This window comes from Brachypodium distachyon, chromosome 4, assembly GCF_000005505.3.
Source record: "Brachypodium distachyon strain Bd21 chromosome 4, Brachypodium_distachyon_v3.0, whole genome shotgun sequence".
Classification (NCBI taxonomy): Eukaryota; Viridiplantae; Streptophyta; class Magnoliopsida; order Poales; family Poaceae; genus Brachypodium; species Brachypodium distachyon.
Genome location: NC_016134.3, coordinates 32,900,887 through 32,914,226, shown reverse-complemented (window position 1 = coordinate 32,914,226; position 13,340 = coordinate 32,900,887). Strand labels below are relative to the sequence as shown.

The window sequence follows — 13,340 nt, the reverse complement described above, 5'->3', positions numbered from 1 at the left end:
GGCGACGCGGCCTGCTGTGCTCCTGCCGATGAGGATCCGGAGCTAGAGCAATGGCGTGCGCCCCGCCGATGAAGAAGAGGACGAGCCAGAGCCACCGCCTAGGTAGCGGGGGCGTCCGGCCAGTGGTGGAGGCGGGGGAGCACCGCCGTCGAGTCGTGGCTAGGTGCCGGCGGCGATGTGCGCCAGGACGGCCTCGAGGGACCGCCCCGGCTGTCGCCAGAAGGCGCTTCGGCCCTTGATGTTGTTTTGCACCATCGGGTGCGGCACATCACGGACGGCGCGCCGGTGCTCCGCCTCGAAGAGGCCGGCCCAGGCGGTGCCGGTGTGACGATCCCACTCTGGCAACACCTGCTGCTCCACGCGTCAGCACGTCGTAGTAGTGCTCCCAGATCCGTTCGTGCTGCCGAGCACCCGTCAGCCGGCCCGTCTGAGCGCCTCGGCCTCGCCAAGGCGGAGCCAGCGCCGGTCGTCCCAGTTGTCGGCCATCTCATCGGCGATGAGGAGGAGGGCAAGAGGAGGTCGGCGAGGGAGGAAAAGGCCGAGGGAGAGGAATGACGAGCTATCTCGGGCGGTGCTGCCTTTTATAAGCGCCGAAGTTAACACGTTAGGGGTGTGGACGCGGTGAGAAACGTCGTTGGGAATGCGCGGGGGCGCGACGCGTGGAAGCCGACGAGACGGGGCGGCGGTTTGATCTGACGACCGCGATAACTCGCCTGGGAAGCCGAGGCGAAACCGGTGAGGACGATAAATGGCGCTGACAAAACGGGCCCGTGCCATAAAACACTTCGCTGGTGCCCCCGCTCGCCTCCCTATGGGTTGGGTTCGGCCTGGTGGCGCTGACTAAAATTTGAGAATAAGGAGCTGGGCTGGGTCGGTTTTTGGACGCCCGCGCCCCTAAACGCGTAGGGGCCAGCCCGAAATGCTCTAACTATCTTTGCTTAACTAAATTCTATTCCCTCTAAAAAAAATGCTATTCTGGTTTTTTTAAAAGCTGGCAGAATGGCATTCCTAAAAAGAAGTTCTCTGATTCTCTGGCAGGATTTTCTCCCCCCCTCGCGCGAGCGCCGCCGCCCCTTCCCTCCCCATCCCCGCTGCCACGCCCCAGCCCCCTAGCTCGTCTTCCACCTCGCGCGAGCGCCTCCACCGCAGGTTGCTCTCTCCTTCGATTCTCTCGCTCCCGACGGTTTCTCCTCCCATCACCCCACGAACGGATTCCGCCCTAGCTCCCCTTTGATCTTCTTAATCTGCCCCAATTCGTAACTGAGGCAAAAATCAAGGTAGGGCGGCCGCCCTACCTTGCCCTGCTGGGTCCTCCGCCGGTGCCGGCAGTCATGGTGAGTTCCTTGTCCTCTAGATCATCAGCTTAAGGACACCGTGCCCTCGCTGCTGAATTTGGGCAGTCACGGAGTCTGTACGCGAAACTGTCAGCGAAGTTGCCTTTCTCAATGCTAGGTTGTTCTTTTGTTGACTTGGGATGTTGAGAGATTGTAAATAGGCAGCTTGGTAGATTCTTGGCTGTTTGAACAGTACAGTAGTTTTTTTATTCATTTTTAACTTCTTAACTGTGGCGATCATATTTACGGTTCGATTTGTCCGGCTTACGTTCAGTTTCAGTTTAGCATAAACGCGTCAAGACTAGAGAATTAGATAAATGTGTGCAAATAGTGTAATAGTTGAACTATATATGACCGTGCTCCTGTTTTGCCATTTTTTCACGGCCAAATGGCGAATCCCCAGGTCCATACATGTGTCTGTCTGCAACATGACTTGTGCTTGCCTATTGAAAGGTGCTTAATAGAATTGTACTGCATCACACGGTCATCCGTTAACCACTGCTATACTGTATTTATCTGTTATAGAGTCTAGACAGGTTGGAGCCAGGATATATGCTTAGGGGTGAGTGGGGGCGGGTATAGTTGAGCTGATGCGAAGCTCTGGCAACTAAAGCTTAAGCAGTCAGCACAACCCTCGGTACCTCCACTAGAACACCAGTTGCAGTTGGTGATTTAACAAGTTTATGTGTATCCCACGGTTCTTGTATTATCCTTGTCATACCACTCTCAGCTACATTCTCGTCATGCAGTGGACATTGGGCTACAAAGGCAATACCAAAAAAAAAAAAAGTCCATGGTAGATATATACTCCCTCCTTCCCAAAAAGGATGTCGTATTAGCAAAATCCCAAATACCAATGAGATTCATGAGCTAGCTCTATTAGCATTTATTTTGGCAGCACGGATGCGAAATTTCACCTTGGTACTTCTAGCCATTGGTGCATGCAAAGAGCTCAACCAGTGCATGGCTATGCATGCCACCAATTGCACGTTTTTTGGCAACCTTAATTAGCACTAGGGGCAGGCCAAGCTAATGCGACATGTTTTTTGGGAAAAAATATGAAAAGCTAATACGACATCTTTTTTGGGAAGAGGGAGTATCATAGATACACTAACCTACCAGATTTGAAAAATGTCCTAGATATTAGTTCTCAACCCAAAACTAATTCAAACTGAAAGAGATGAAAAGAAATAAATTATAGTTGATATCTTATATGCCTATTTACCAGCTATTTTGTTCTGCAGAAACCTGAAGATGTTTTCAATAAATTGACCAGGAAACTGCAAGATCCTGCGGATTTTGTAGATTTTGATCTGCCACCTGCGTTGAAAGAATGGAAGTTAGGCTACTATATACCAATTAAGCGAAGTATCCATACCAACTGGTTCCTTAAATCTATTACTTCTCAGAGCGCCAATGATGTGCACTATAGCCTAATTTTTATTTTGCAAAACGACAGGTTGAAGATTAATCATATTTTTCTGTGCATTTCACTTGCAGTCTAGATTCTAGATTAGTGGTACATCCATAACAATAAGTAATTAGTGGAGAAACCCTCATGCTGTATAGCCTTTTGTTAAAGTAGAAAGCAGCATGACTTGGGAAAACGAGTTTTTATATTTTCGCAGTAATGTGTTCAAAGGGGTGCATTTCAAAATGGCTCAATATAATGTTGTTCATTCATTTTTTTTTCGTGAGTGAAGATCCAGTCATTGCTCATTTACACCCCCTTGACGTGTACTTTTAATTTGGACATGTTAAGAGGTATGTTTGTTTTTCATATTATTGCTGTCCTTAATTTTACTAAGATGTTTATCTTACTAAGAAACGGGTTGAAGATGACGGCATTTTCTGTTCTTGCCCTTTTATTTCTGGATCATCAGTCGCTTGTGGAAAAGATTGCCAATGCGGGTACTCTCTCTCTCTCTCTCTCATGCAGCACAAATTTACAGCCAGTGATCTAATACTGCTTTATTCTCTGTTGAAGTGAAATGAAGAAACTGTACAAGTTCTTGGCTATTTGATTACTGCACTGTTAAATTCTAGCAATCTTGTGTCAAATTCCTGAAACACTATTTTATCGTGCAGGATGCTGTTCTCTTGTTGTTCATCAAACTGCAAATGTGAGAATAGGTGTGCCAATAAATCATTCCAGCTCAGGCCTCTGAAAAAAACCAAATTGATCAAGGTATGACCATTTTAAGGGGAAAAGTAATGAGGAACATTTTCATTGTTATAGTTGGTGTGTGAACCTTGCATAGAAAGTGATCAACTTTCTATGTACTCTCCGGTTTATTAGGCAGATGATTTTTTTGCGGATACCTTGATAGAAGTTGTGGGAGGTTAGAGAATTAGTTTCATGCCCTTTAGGTGCATAGGGAACGGTGGAGCCAGGAATTGCTCATGCCCCAGGCCAAAAAAGTTCTGACAATTTTTTTCCTAAGTAATTGATAACATTAAATTCTTTTTCAGTTTTTTTTTGATAAAATTAAATTGAAACAACGAATTATCAAAGGGAAATCATCAATTCATCAGATCTCAACTAGCTATATACTAATGAACAAAAATTTGGGTAGAAGACAGTGGACAGAGGAGCAAGCAATGAACCGAAGTTGCACAAGTCGCAGAGGAGATTTCCCAATTCTGATTGGGTAATTGGAGTGATGGAATTGACGAGGCGGGGAACTGGGGAGGCAGGGCGGTGAGCCCCGCGAGGCAGCTACGGGCGGGGCCGGGGTAGCCATCGGCTGCGTGTTGCTAATGCTAGGTGAGGAGAGGGGGTGGGGGCAGGGGGAGCTCCTGGAGGTTGAAATATCGCGGCGGCAGACTGCGGGGGCCGGTGGGGACAAAAGAGAGCACCGGACAATGTCCGGACACCCCAAACCTCCCCCAAATTTGGGGCAAGTTTGGGGGATGTATCCGGACAAACATGAGAGCATCTCCAATGGGATCCCCCAAATTTTGTCCCAAAAACCTTTTTTTGGTCATTTGGGAGAGCAAGTGGACATGTGTCCTCCCCATGTCCGCCCTCATCACCCAACCACATCCCCCAAATTCCTCTCCTGAATTAGCTTTTTCTTCTCTTTATCCTTTTTCCTCTCCTTTTCACTTTTTCTTCTCCTTTTCCCATCTCTTGTTGTGGGGTCGGGGCGGACAAAAGAGAGCACCGGACAATGTTCGGGCACCCCAAACCTCCCCCAAATTTGGGGCAAGTTTGGGGGATGTATCCGGACAAACATGACATTTTGTCCGTTTAGGGGGATGCCATTGGGAGATGATTTCGGGGGCAAAATGTCCATATCCCCCAAATAGGACATGTGGGATAACTTTGGGGGATGCCATTGGAGATGCTCTGACATTTTGTCTGTTTAGGGGATGCCATTGGGAGATGATTTTGGGAGCAAAATGTCCATATCCCCCAAATAGGACATTTGGGTTAGCTTTGGGGGATGCCATTGGAGATGCTCAGTAGAGGATGAAAATGAAACATGGAAATACAGCTTGAGGGGAAAATTACCTCTAAATCATGGAAGTTTGTAATGGTAATGATGGATCTTGAACAGATAGTGATATTGTAATGACCCATTCCTGCCACGAATACAGTCCTCTGCTTCTTAAAAGAAATCGTCTATGCCTTTCTTTATGTACGATATCTATTTTCAAAATACATTTGAATGAATCAAACCCCTTTCACGTTGCAGTTATGTGTCACCCTGCTCTGCCGTTTTGAAGACTTCACATGTTAGGGACGCCAGTGGGGCCCCATTTCCTATTCTCGGAAGAGAATCCCTCTATTATGCCCCTTTTTGTTTAGCTGGAATTCTTTCCACAGACTAATTTCCAGAGGGAGCAGGGATGTGATATTTCTACCACAATTGGGGTAACCGTGTATTGTGGGAAGAACACCTTGAAGCAGGGGCAGGGATGTTGATCTCCTGTTCACGGTCTGCCTTGATGGACCTGTGATTCAGCACGCAAAAAACTATATCTAATAGCCCTGCTCCTGATTCCAATCTACCTCTGTCTCCTTGACATAATGCCCGTGGTCCTTCACTCTGCTGCAGCTTGACTGGTAGCCCAAAGCAACCATCCCCCTCCACCCCGGCTGGCCGCTGCTGTCCTCTCCTTCCAATTCCTGCTACTGTTGGCTTGTTCGTACTCCATCTGATTTGTGTTTAGGTGTTAGCCTTTGAGGATACAAACATATTGATAGAAAATGCTTTACCTGCCATATCTGAAAACTTCCTATGCACTAGCATAGTGCCCCTGCTTTGCTATAGAAGCACAAAGAAAAACAGAACTTCTAGTCTTCTAGATAACAACCACGCAATGATTTGGCATAATAGTTCGATGCAAGAATTTATGGACAAAATGACGACATCAATTAAGACTTATCAGTATTTATATGATTCCCATTTGCATCTATCATCTACAAAAAAAAATAGAAATACCAATTCACAAAATTGCAACAGCTTCCTAGTTCCTACCAATTCGTATGAGGGCAGACAGTCATGTAAAGCTGTGTGCAAACAACTGCTACATTTGCCTTGTCCAGCAGGGTCAACAGGGGACTGTTTTTTGTACTAAAGGCATTTGTTTCTATAGTCAGTACTGCACCATCTCCCCTTGGTTAATATTTATGCTACTATGTTCTCTAGTATTGACATTGTTATGCCTTATGATGTTCCATTTAGAATGCTTTTCTTTATTTCCTTAATAACATTAGTTATTTCTGAAATGAGCAGTTGCAAATTTTTCTTTGTTATTTTTGGAAGTACTTTAGATCTAAGAGAAATCTCAGAAGCATTATTCATATCCCTGTGTCCTGTGTATTTTGGTTTAGCCCTTATATGTGCATGTTTGTAGAGATGAATATATGTTTGCATAAATATTCAACAATACTGTGGTATAGAGTCATATTTTGTCCACAACTAATCCTGTGTCTTAAACCATGGCAAATCCATTTCTCTATGAAACTTCGTTTATCCTGTGAGGTAGCATCTTCATGTGCAAATAGAAGCAGTACTTCAAGCACTGAGTACTTTTCAGTAAAAAAAACCATTAAATACTTTACAGTTGGCAAACTTAAAATGTGTGAGGAGGAAAGCATACTTTTCTGTGTTAAAGTATGGAGAGAATCTAAGCAACTATTTGATGTTCTGGTTTCTCGAAATTATTATTGGTGTTCCATTTTCAAGATTTCATGTGAAACTCTGAATGCTGTATAAAGTTAATTGTCTCATAAAAACTTTACTTCGTACATATTTATCCCTTCTCATCAGTTCCCTAAAAGACTATTATTTTATGTAGACAGAGAAATGTGGCTTTGGATTGGTAGCTGATGATGGAATACAGAAAGGAGAGTTTATTATAGAATATGTAGGAGAAGGTATGGCTTTGTTCAATGTATTGTGAGCAAGTTAATTAAATGTACACAAATACTATAGTTTTTATATATTATGTTGATGATTTCTCCAATTGCGCGCTAGGCGATTAAACTAACGTCCATGTATCCTGCATCAATGTTTTAGTTATTGATGACAGAACTTGTGAGGAAAGACTATGGAAAATGAAGAGACAGCGCTACACTAATTTTTACCTTTGTGAGGTCAGTAGCAACATGGTCATTGATGCAACAAACAAGGGAAACAAGTCAAGGTTTATCAATCATAGTTGTCAACCTAACACAGAGATGCAGAAATGGTTAGTTATGTTGTACTGGTTGTTCTATGCATGCCCTACTCCTGAAATCTATGTTGATGTCCCTGATATAAGCCTCATGTCGTTTCAGGACTGTAGATGGAGAGACCAGAGTAGGAATTTTTGCTCTTCGTGACATAAAGAAAGGAGAGGAGCTAACCTATGACTATAAGTATGTTCATCCAGTTTCCTGGTTTATAAGTTTTTTTTTCATTATGAATAAAGTTATTTGACCCACCTTGATTTATTGCATTGTGTATATATGGAACTGTTATGATGTTTCTTATCTCTTGTCCCTATCTATAGATTTGTCCAGTTTGGAGCAGATCAAGATTGCCACTGTGGATCTTCAAAATGCAGAAAAATGGTTGGCACCTCTAAGTCGGTCAACTCAATTATTCTTCACAATGGCAACTCAGGAAGCTCACAAGATCAGCATATTGTGAAAAAAAGAAAGATAACCTCGGATAATTGTATTGGGGAGATTATCCGTTTGTGGGATCGACGGGACAAAATGTATGCCTTGACGACCTCAAATTTGATCATGGAGTTAGATGTCCTTTATTTGTTGTCCTCAGTTTGTGATCCATTTTACCCCTTGTCTCTCACAGCATTGTTCCTTTCAGGTATGTCCCAGCAGTTATATATGACTATGATGAGTACACTGCAATGCATACTGTGAGTTTGTCAATAGATGATTTTTCATGTTATCCAATGAGTAACTGCTTATGTTGTTTGTTCTGGTTCAGTTACTGTTTGATGAAGAAACTACTGAAAAATTTGATTTGGGAGAGGAAGATTGGAACTTCCTACCGGTATGACATTCTTATTCGCCGAACAAGTTTATCTTTGGAGCATCTGGGTTGTTGGCTAGCCCAAATGTATTTTTCTAGCTGTCAGTAGCCTAAAAGGTACCATGATATAGTTACTTCCTAGCTTCTGGTTAGTTTTTTCTCTTGACGTTGAAATAACTGTCGCATTACTCACATTGACATAAAGGGAAAAGCATTGGTGCATGCATATTACACACATGAGATATCCTGGCTGTTCATGTATGCACATGTGCTTTAGGATTCACAAAAGTGCGGGAAATGGCCAGCAGCTTTCTTTATTTACTTTCTATTTTCTGAATAGGTACTTGATGGGATTGTCTAGAGATAGAGACAGGCAGCACCTCTGTAGCTAGGGGGTTAAACCATCCTGTTTGCACTACTCTATCGTCTCCCCTGACTCCATTGTATTCTCCACTGTCTCTCTCTCTCACCCCCTCACTCATGGCCACCGTTCTCGCACCCTTAAACCTGCGCTCCTGGTGGTACATGTTGCCACCCTCCTCCAACATCTTCACTCTGCTCATTTTCTGTACAGTGATGTCCAAGATCTTGTAGATGTTCCGCAGCCAGCAGTGGTCTGCCTGCTCCATGAACCTGGTCAGCTCCTCCAGCTTCCACACCATCCACCGCACCTCCATCTCGAAAACTAAGCCTTCTTCTCACGTCTCCATCGCCACCAGTCGAAATGACTGCAACAGGGACTCGCGAGCGACTCTTGGAGCCTCTCCAGGCCATGCGCGCACGACTGTTGGGCACTCTCTGGGGCATGCGCGAGCGTGTCCTCTGCTTGCCATGACGTTCGCTGGGGCTAGCTCACTGCCTCGGCCTGCTCCTCTGCCAGTGACTGTGGCTCGAGCTCCAGCTGCAGTGTCAGGACAGTGAGGAGGTCAGAGGGGTGGAAACCAGCAATCCAGAGGAAGAAACGCTCCTCGCACATGATGGACAAGACGTCGTGCTTGACGGCGGCATGACTTGGCGCGGAACAGCGGGTCATAATGCTCCAACTTGGCGTCTGCAGGCGCTCGGAGGTGGGGTGGCACGTGAGTGTGCTGCAGCGCTGCCCGCAGCTCGCCTGCCCCCTCCCCACACCCACCGCACGGACTCCATCTTGAATGCCGCCACACCTGCCAATGCCAAGAAACAATTAAGAGAAAGTCATATCAATAATTTTGCCATTACAACCTTGAGCTCAGTCTTAACATCAAGCGCCTGCAATTAATCGATCCCAGGACAATTCGGCCTGGATCAAAGGATGCTTGTAGTAAGTAGACTAACCACCAACAGGGCTACTGCTGCTGTTGCCTGGCCAGGGTGAGCTCCTGGTGCATGTGCACCAACTCCATCTGCCTCCAGGTTCAGGATGTAGGCCTGGCACATCCATCATTCCATCCATTGAGTGAAGAATGCCGATAATTTAAATCAGGGTATATAGCATGAAAAAGAAAACGTCCTCAGGCACCCAATCAAAATTGTTTCAACAACAAGCTCTAGTTATCAAATTATCAACTACATGAATATCAAGTAAACAACATATCTTCATCCAATAATGACAACAATTGGAATCAGGGAACACGGTAACAAGAATGATCTGCTTGATCATATTAGTTTGAAGAACAAATCACACATCAAATTAATTCAATTAGCAACATCATGGCAATTCTTCATCTGCGAGATTCTGATGAGGAATGAGCATTGACTGCAGCTTGACACTGCACTTCACAAGCGATTCAAGAGTGGTCAGCATTAAGAGGCGAGTGCTTGGTGATCAAAAGCTCTTCCCAGCATGGGGATCCAACTGCAATGAAAAAACAAAGTAATTAACAACACATACCATATTAATCTTTGTACAGTGCTGCAATACTGCGATATACATAGCATGTCACTCATGCTTTTCTGGTGCAGAGCAGTGAGCATAGAACCATGGATCTCAAACTTGTTGGGCTGGAGCACTCCGAAATCACTGCAGAACTCAATTTTCATCACTGGGTGCTTCACCTCGCTTGCACACTGCACCAATGACTTTGTCAGCAATAAGCTGAATTAACTGATTTGCTCTTCGCCTCACCAACACAGCGAGATAGATCAATCGGGAATTGAGCAAGAACACATTGAGGTAGTTCTTGTGCAGCCTGCTCTTGCGACCGGCCTCTCTGCTCCCCGCGGAATCTATTAGTCCTCTGGATCTAGTGGAGCAAAAAACATGGTGAATTGAATTAATCGAGTTATGAACTTTTCGCGCTATTTTCCTGTGGCAGATTCTGCACATACCTTCTCTCTTGGACTGGCGGGCTCCTGGTCGGAACTCTGGTGATGGCCACAATGAATGCATTGTCTTCCACCTGTGGCAGAGTCAGCTCGAACTTTGGTTAGGTTAACTCCGTGGCACTGCTGGGTGGCCAGACAGCAGCTAGGACATGTACCCGCCCCAGATGTTGATGCCGAGCAGATGGTGGTGACAACTCTCCATGGGTGACTGCACCAGCCGCCAGGAGCGGCCTCCTCTGCTATCTATGAACACCAACACATAAACAAAACTGAGAGCATTGAGGAGAAGAAAACAAAATGAAATGCAGGAACAGCCGACGAACTAGCTAGCAGTCCTGGTGGACGAAGACAGTAGTTGCGACAGCCTCGATGATGAGCTGCCAATTAAGCTAGAAAGATATCACATCAACCTTGACGGAAATGGATGCCAGATCGATCTAGAACATGAGGGGCCATGGAAAGGGGAGGATGTGCGTGAAGTGGTTCTTACCTGAGTGCAGGAAGAAGAGACAGAGAGAGAGTACCGTTTGTGAAGGGTTTGCCAGAGCTTGAAGAGAGGGAGATGGAAAGAGCCACATCGGGGTATCCGCGAAAAAAAAGAGCCACATCAGGGGGATAGTGGGTTTGGACAGTACGGATCTAAAATCACATGTACGCACCTGAGTGGACATGATAGCTCATGTGTACATGTGCATGTACAAAATCCAACCTCTTACATAAAAATATGCAAATATCATTTCATCCTTGAGCTACATTGAAGGTCCACAGCGAATGTTTCAACTCCTGTTTCAGTTCATGTAGCATTATTATCAAACCTGTTTGGATGGAACTTGTCTCGTCCTTTGTCCATTGCATCATTGATGCTCCGTCTTTGCACCGCTAGTCTTTTGTCTCTTGTACTAATGGGATGCCTTTATCCCAATTCGACTCTGGAAAAGATTAGCATCACGACTAGTCTTTTGTTTTGGGATTGATATCATTATAGAATATTGCTAGTACAGGACCAAGGACCCCATACATTTAGTTAATGGCTAATTTTCCACACTTAGTTAAGCTTCTGAGATCCAAATTGCAAAGGACATTTCCTCTTAGTGGGTTGCCAACCCTTGTTAAAAACAGATGGTCTATTGCTGTTGCAGGTCAACATCCAGTATTTGATTTTTTTAAAGCCACAAAATCAAAAACAGACAAAAACACAACTGAAAAAAAATCAGTCTACATTATCTCTTCTTTTTTTTCCGAGAAAACCCAAAAGCTTTGCGTCTCGATGCATAGATAGAAAGAAAAGGTTATGTACAAGGTCACGGACCACACCCGATTACAACACGACGCGCCTAACTAGGATCCAGCGGCAGCAGCGTCCCCAGGCCCACTGCTCCTGCCCTAGACCACTGCCGAGCCTCCGCCTTTATCAGGTCGAGGAGGGAAGCGATGTTGGGGGGAGTGTTGTCGAAGACAGCAGCATTGTGGTCTCTTCTTTCATTCTTTCTTTCTTGATAGCCTCACCCATAGGGTTTTATTATTTGAATTTTGCTCTAGTTGGGGTGTGCATGCAAATTGTTTTTCTCTTGATTTTTGTTTGTGTTATTCGCTGGGATGTACCAGACAGTGTTCTCGAAATTTCATTGAATGCTACGTTGATTTAAAACTGAACGTCTTATTGAATCTGTGATTGGAATGACGAAGCCTATATATTTTCAGTTTTTCAATAGCTTGCAGAAAATCCTGCTCATTTGACCTTATCTATTTACAGCGTCCAGAAGATCCAGATGAAGACTGATAATTGAAGGTAAGAATGATGACTAACTACTTAAATTAGCCTAGTGTATTCATGTTCAGACCCTTCTATTGGCTGTCCTTGTTAAACTTTGCAGCTTTTTTTTCATCTTGTTAATTTTCTTGTCATAAAGTTATTTTTTACATGTGTATGTGCACGAAGAATATATCCATCTGCAAAAGGATATTGACAAGAGCTATCATCAGATACACATTCTGGGTGACCCTGGACTTCGTTTATGTAGCAGGGAAGGGTTATTTGTTTCTTCTGTCCACATGTGCATATGTGGCCTTTCTTTCTAAGCGTGTGGGGCTTTGAAGAGGGGTTTCTCTGTTTTCTTCCATGGATGGCATATAGTTCTTCTATTAGGAGTTTTTCCCTGCACGTTGCAGTTTATGTTTCATTTTTTTACTGGGTTTTGTTTTGTTTCCGCAGGGAGGGCATCTGCTATTTGGATGAGATGTATTTCTATGGAAATCTTTGTACTATCTAGTTTAGCCCAAGTCAACCCTACAAAAAAATTGGCTAGCCATTTTGGACAAGGTTATACTTGTCTGTATTTTTGCCAGTGTTCAAAACAAAAGTGAACTAGAGTGGGTGAAGGGTTTGGTCCTGACCAAAAAAATAGATAGGGTTATTTTTACCCATGGTTCAAATTTGAACTAAACAGGAGACAGAAATTCCCACGTCCAAACATTTGCTAGCATATATTCTTAGTTAGCAATTGGCAATCTTGTCTGATGGATGTTCTCTCTCTGCAGGATCCTTATGTTTCTGTGTACAAACAGATACATCCAATTTATTCCCCATCTCAACAGAACCTGTCACTCCATTGTAATTTTTTTTTCTCAGAAAACATAATAAAGTGTTGAAGTCAGTCAATTTGAATATGAAATTATCTTAGCAGCTTGCAAATGGAGTATAAATCATCAATGGGAAGTACTTGGTGCAACTTTCCATCCGGTGAATCGGAGTTTTTTCAGTGTCATCCAGCCTCGTAGAAATCAGAGTTCTGCCCTCACATTAGATTATTTTTTATCTGTTCCCCAGACCTTGTAAAATTGTGTTCCACTCTTGAATCACGTTGATTTCCTGTTTCCTGTAGTCTCGGCCTTCAAAAATCAGTTTTCTTCTACTGTTTTCTGTTCATCAAACTGGGCATAATTTTATCCTATTTTCTGGGTACAAATGCTGCTGAGTGAACTTGGTGATTGCTGATGAGATGTTCGTAATTGCTTAAAGAAAGTGGCATTTCCTTTCTCTGTCTGCCTAGAATCAACTGTTTTTTTTACAGCATGTAACATGCTCTGCCGTCGTGACGACTGACAAGTGCCATTTATTTCGGTTTGTGGGGATAATGGTATCTCAGATTATTCTTAAAACAAATCCAATGCAAAATGTAGGAAGTTGGACTGCGGGTTGATTTGAAAC

General features: G+C 44.0%; 1 protein-coding gene and 1 long non-coding RNA gene across 5 annotated transcripts; both read left to right on the top strand.

Annotated features, from left to right (window-relative positions):
* Positions 1–1,040: 1,040 nt before the first annotated feature.
* Positions 1,041–13,098, top strand: LOC100844116 (histone-lysine N-methyltransferase ASHH3). Of its 4 annotated transcripts, XM_003577928.4 has the most exons (12): positions 1,049–1,334; positions 2,579–2,702; positions 3,143–3,245; positions 3,423–3,522; positions 6,645–6,723; positions 6,866–7,037; positions 7,126–7,206; positions 7,341–7,550; positions 7,661–7,712; positions 7,784–7,849; positions 11,886–11,921; positions 12,345–13,098. In XM_003577928.4, exons 1-11 carry the CDS (start codon positions 1,332–1,334, stop codon positions 11,910–11,912), a joined length of 1,017 nt encoding a protein of 338 aa, XP_003577976.1. In that variant the 5' UTR covers positions 1,049–1,331; the 3' UTR covers positions 11,913–11,921; positions 12,345–13,098. The 4 variants fall into 4 exon arrangements, 1 of the variants encoding a protein (XP_003577976.1); XR_001407889.2 differs by lacking the exon at positions 7,661–7,712 and having other exon boundaries at positions 1,041–1,334; positions 7,341–7,660; positions 12,671–13,098; XR_001407888.2 differs by lacking the exon at positions 7,661–7,712 and having other exon boundaries at positions 1,041–1,334; positions 7,341–7,660.
* LOC112272467 lies at positions 7,952–10,886 on the top strand. The gene is made up of 2 exons (XR_002966289.1): positions 7,952–9,680; positions 9,770–10,886. It is a non-coding gene; the product is annotated as an uncharacterized LOC112272467 (long non-coding RNA).
* Positions 13,099–13,340: the final 242 nt, after the last annotated feature.

Coding starts and splice junctions, on each gene's coding strand:
- LOC100844116 (XM_003577928.4), top strand. Junction 3,246..3,422: donor GGAAAAGATTGCCAATGCGG/GTACTCTCTCTC, acceptor TTTATCGTGCAG/GATGCTGTTCTCTTGTTGTT. Junction 7,207..7,340: donor GAGCTAACCTATGACTATAA/GTATGTTCATCC, acceptor CCCTATCTATAG/ATTTGTCCAGTTTGGAGCAG.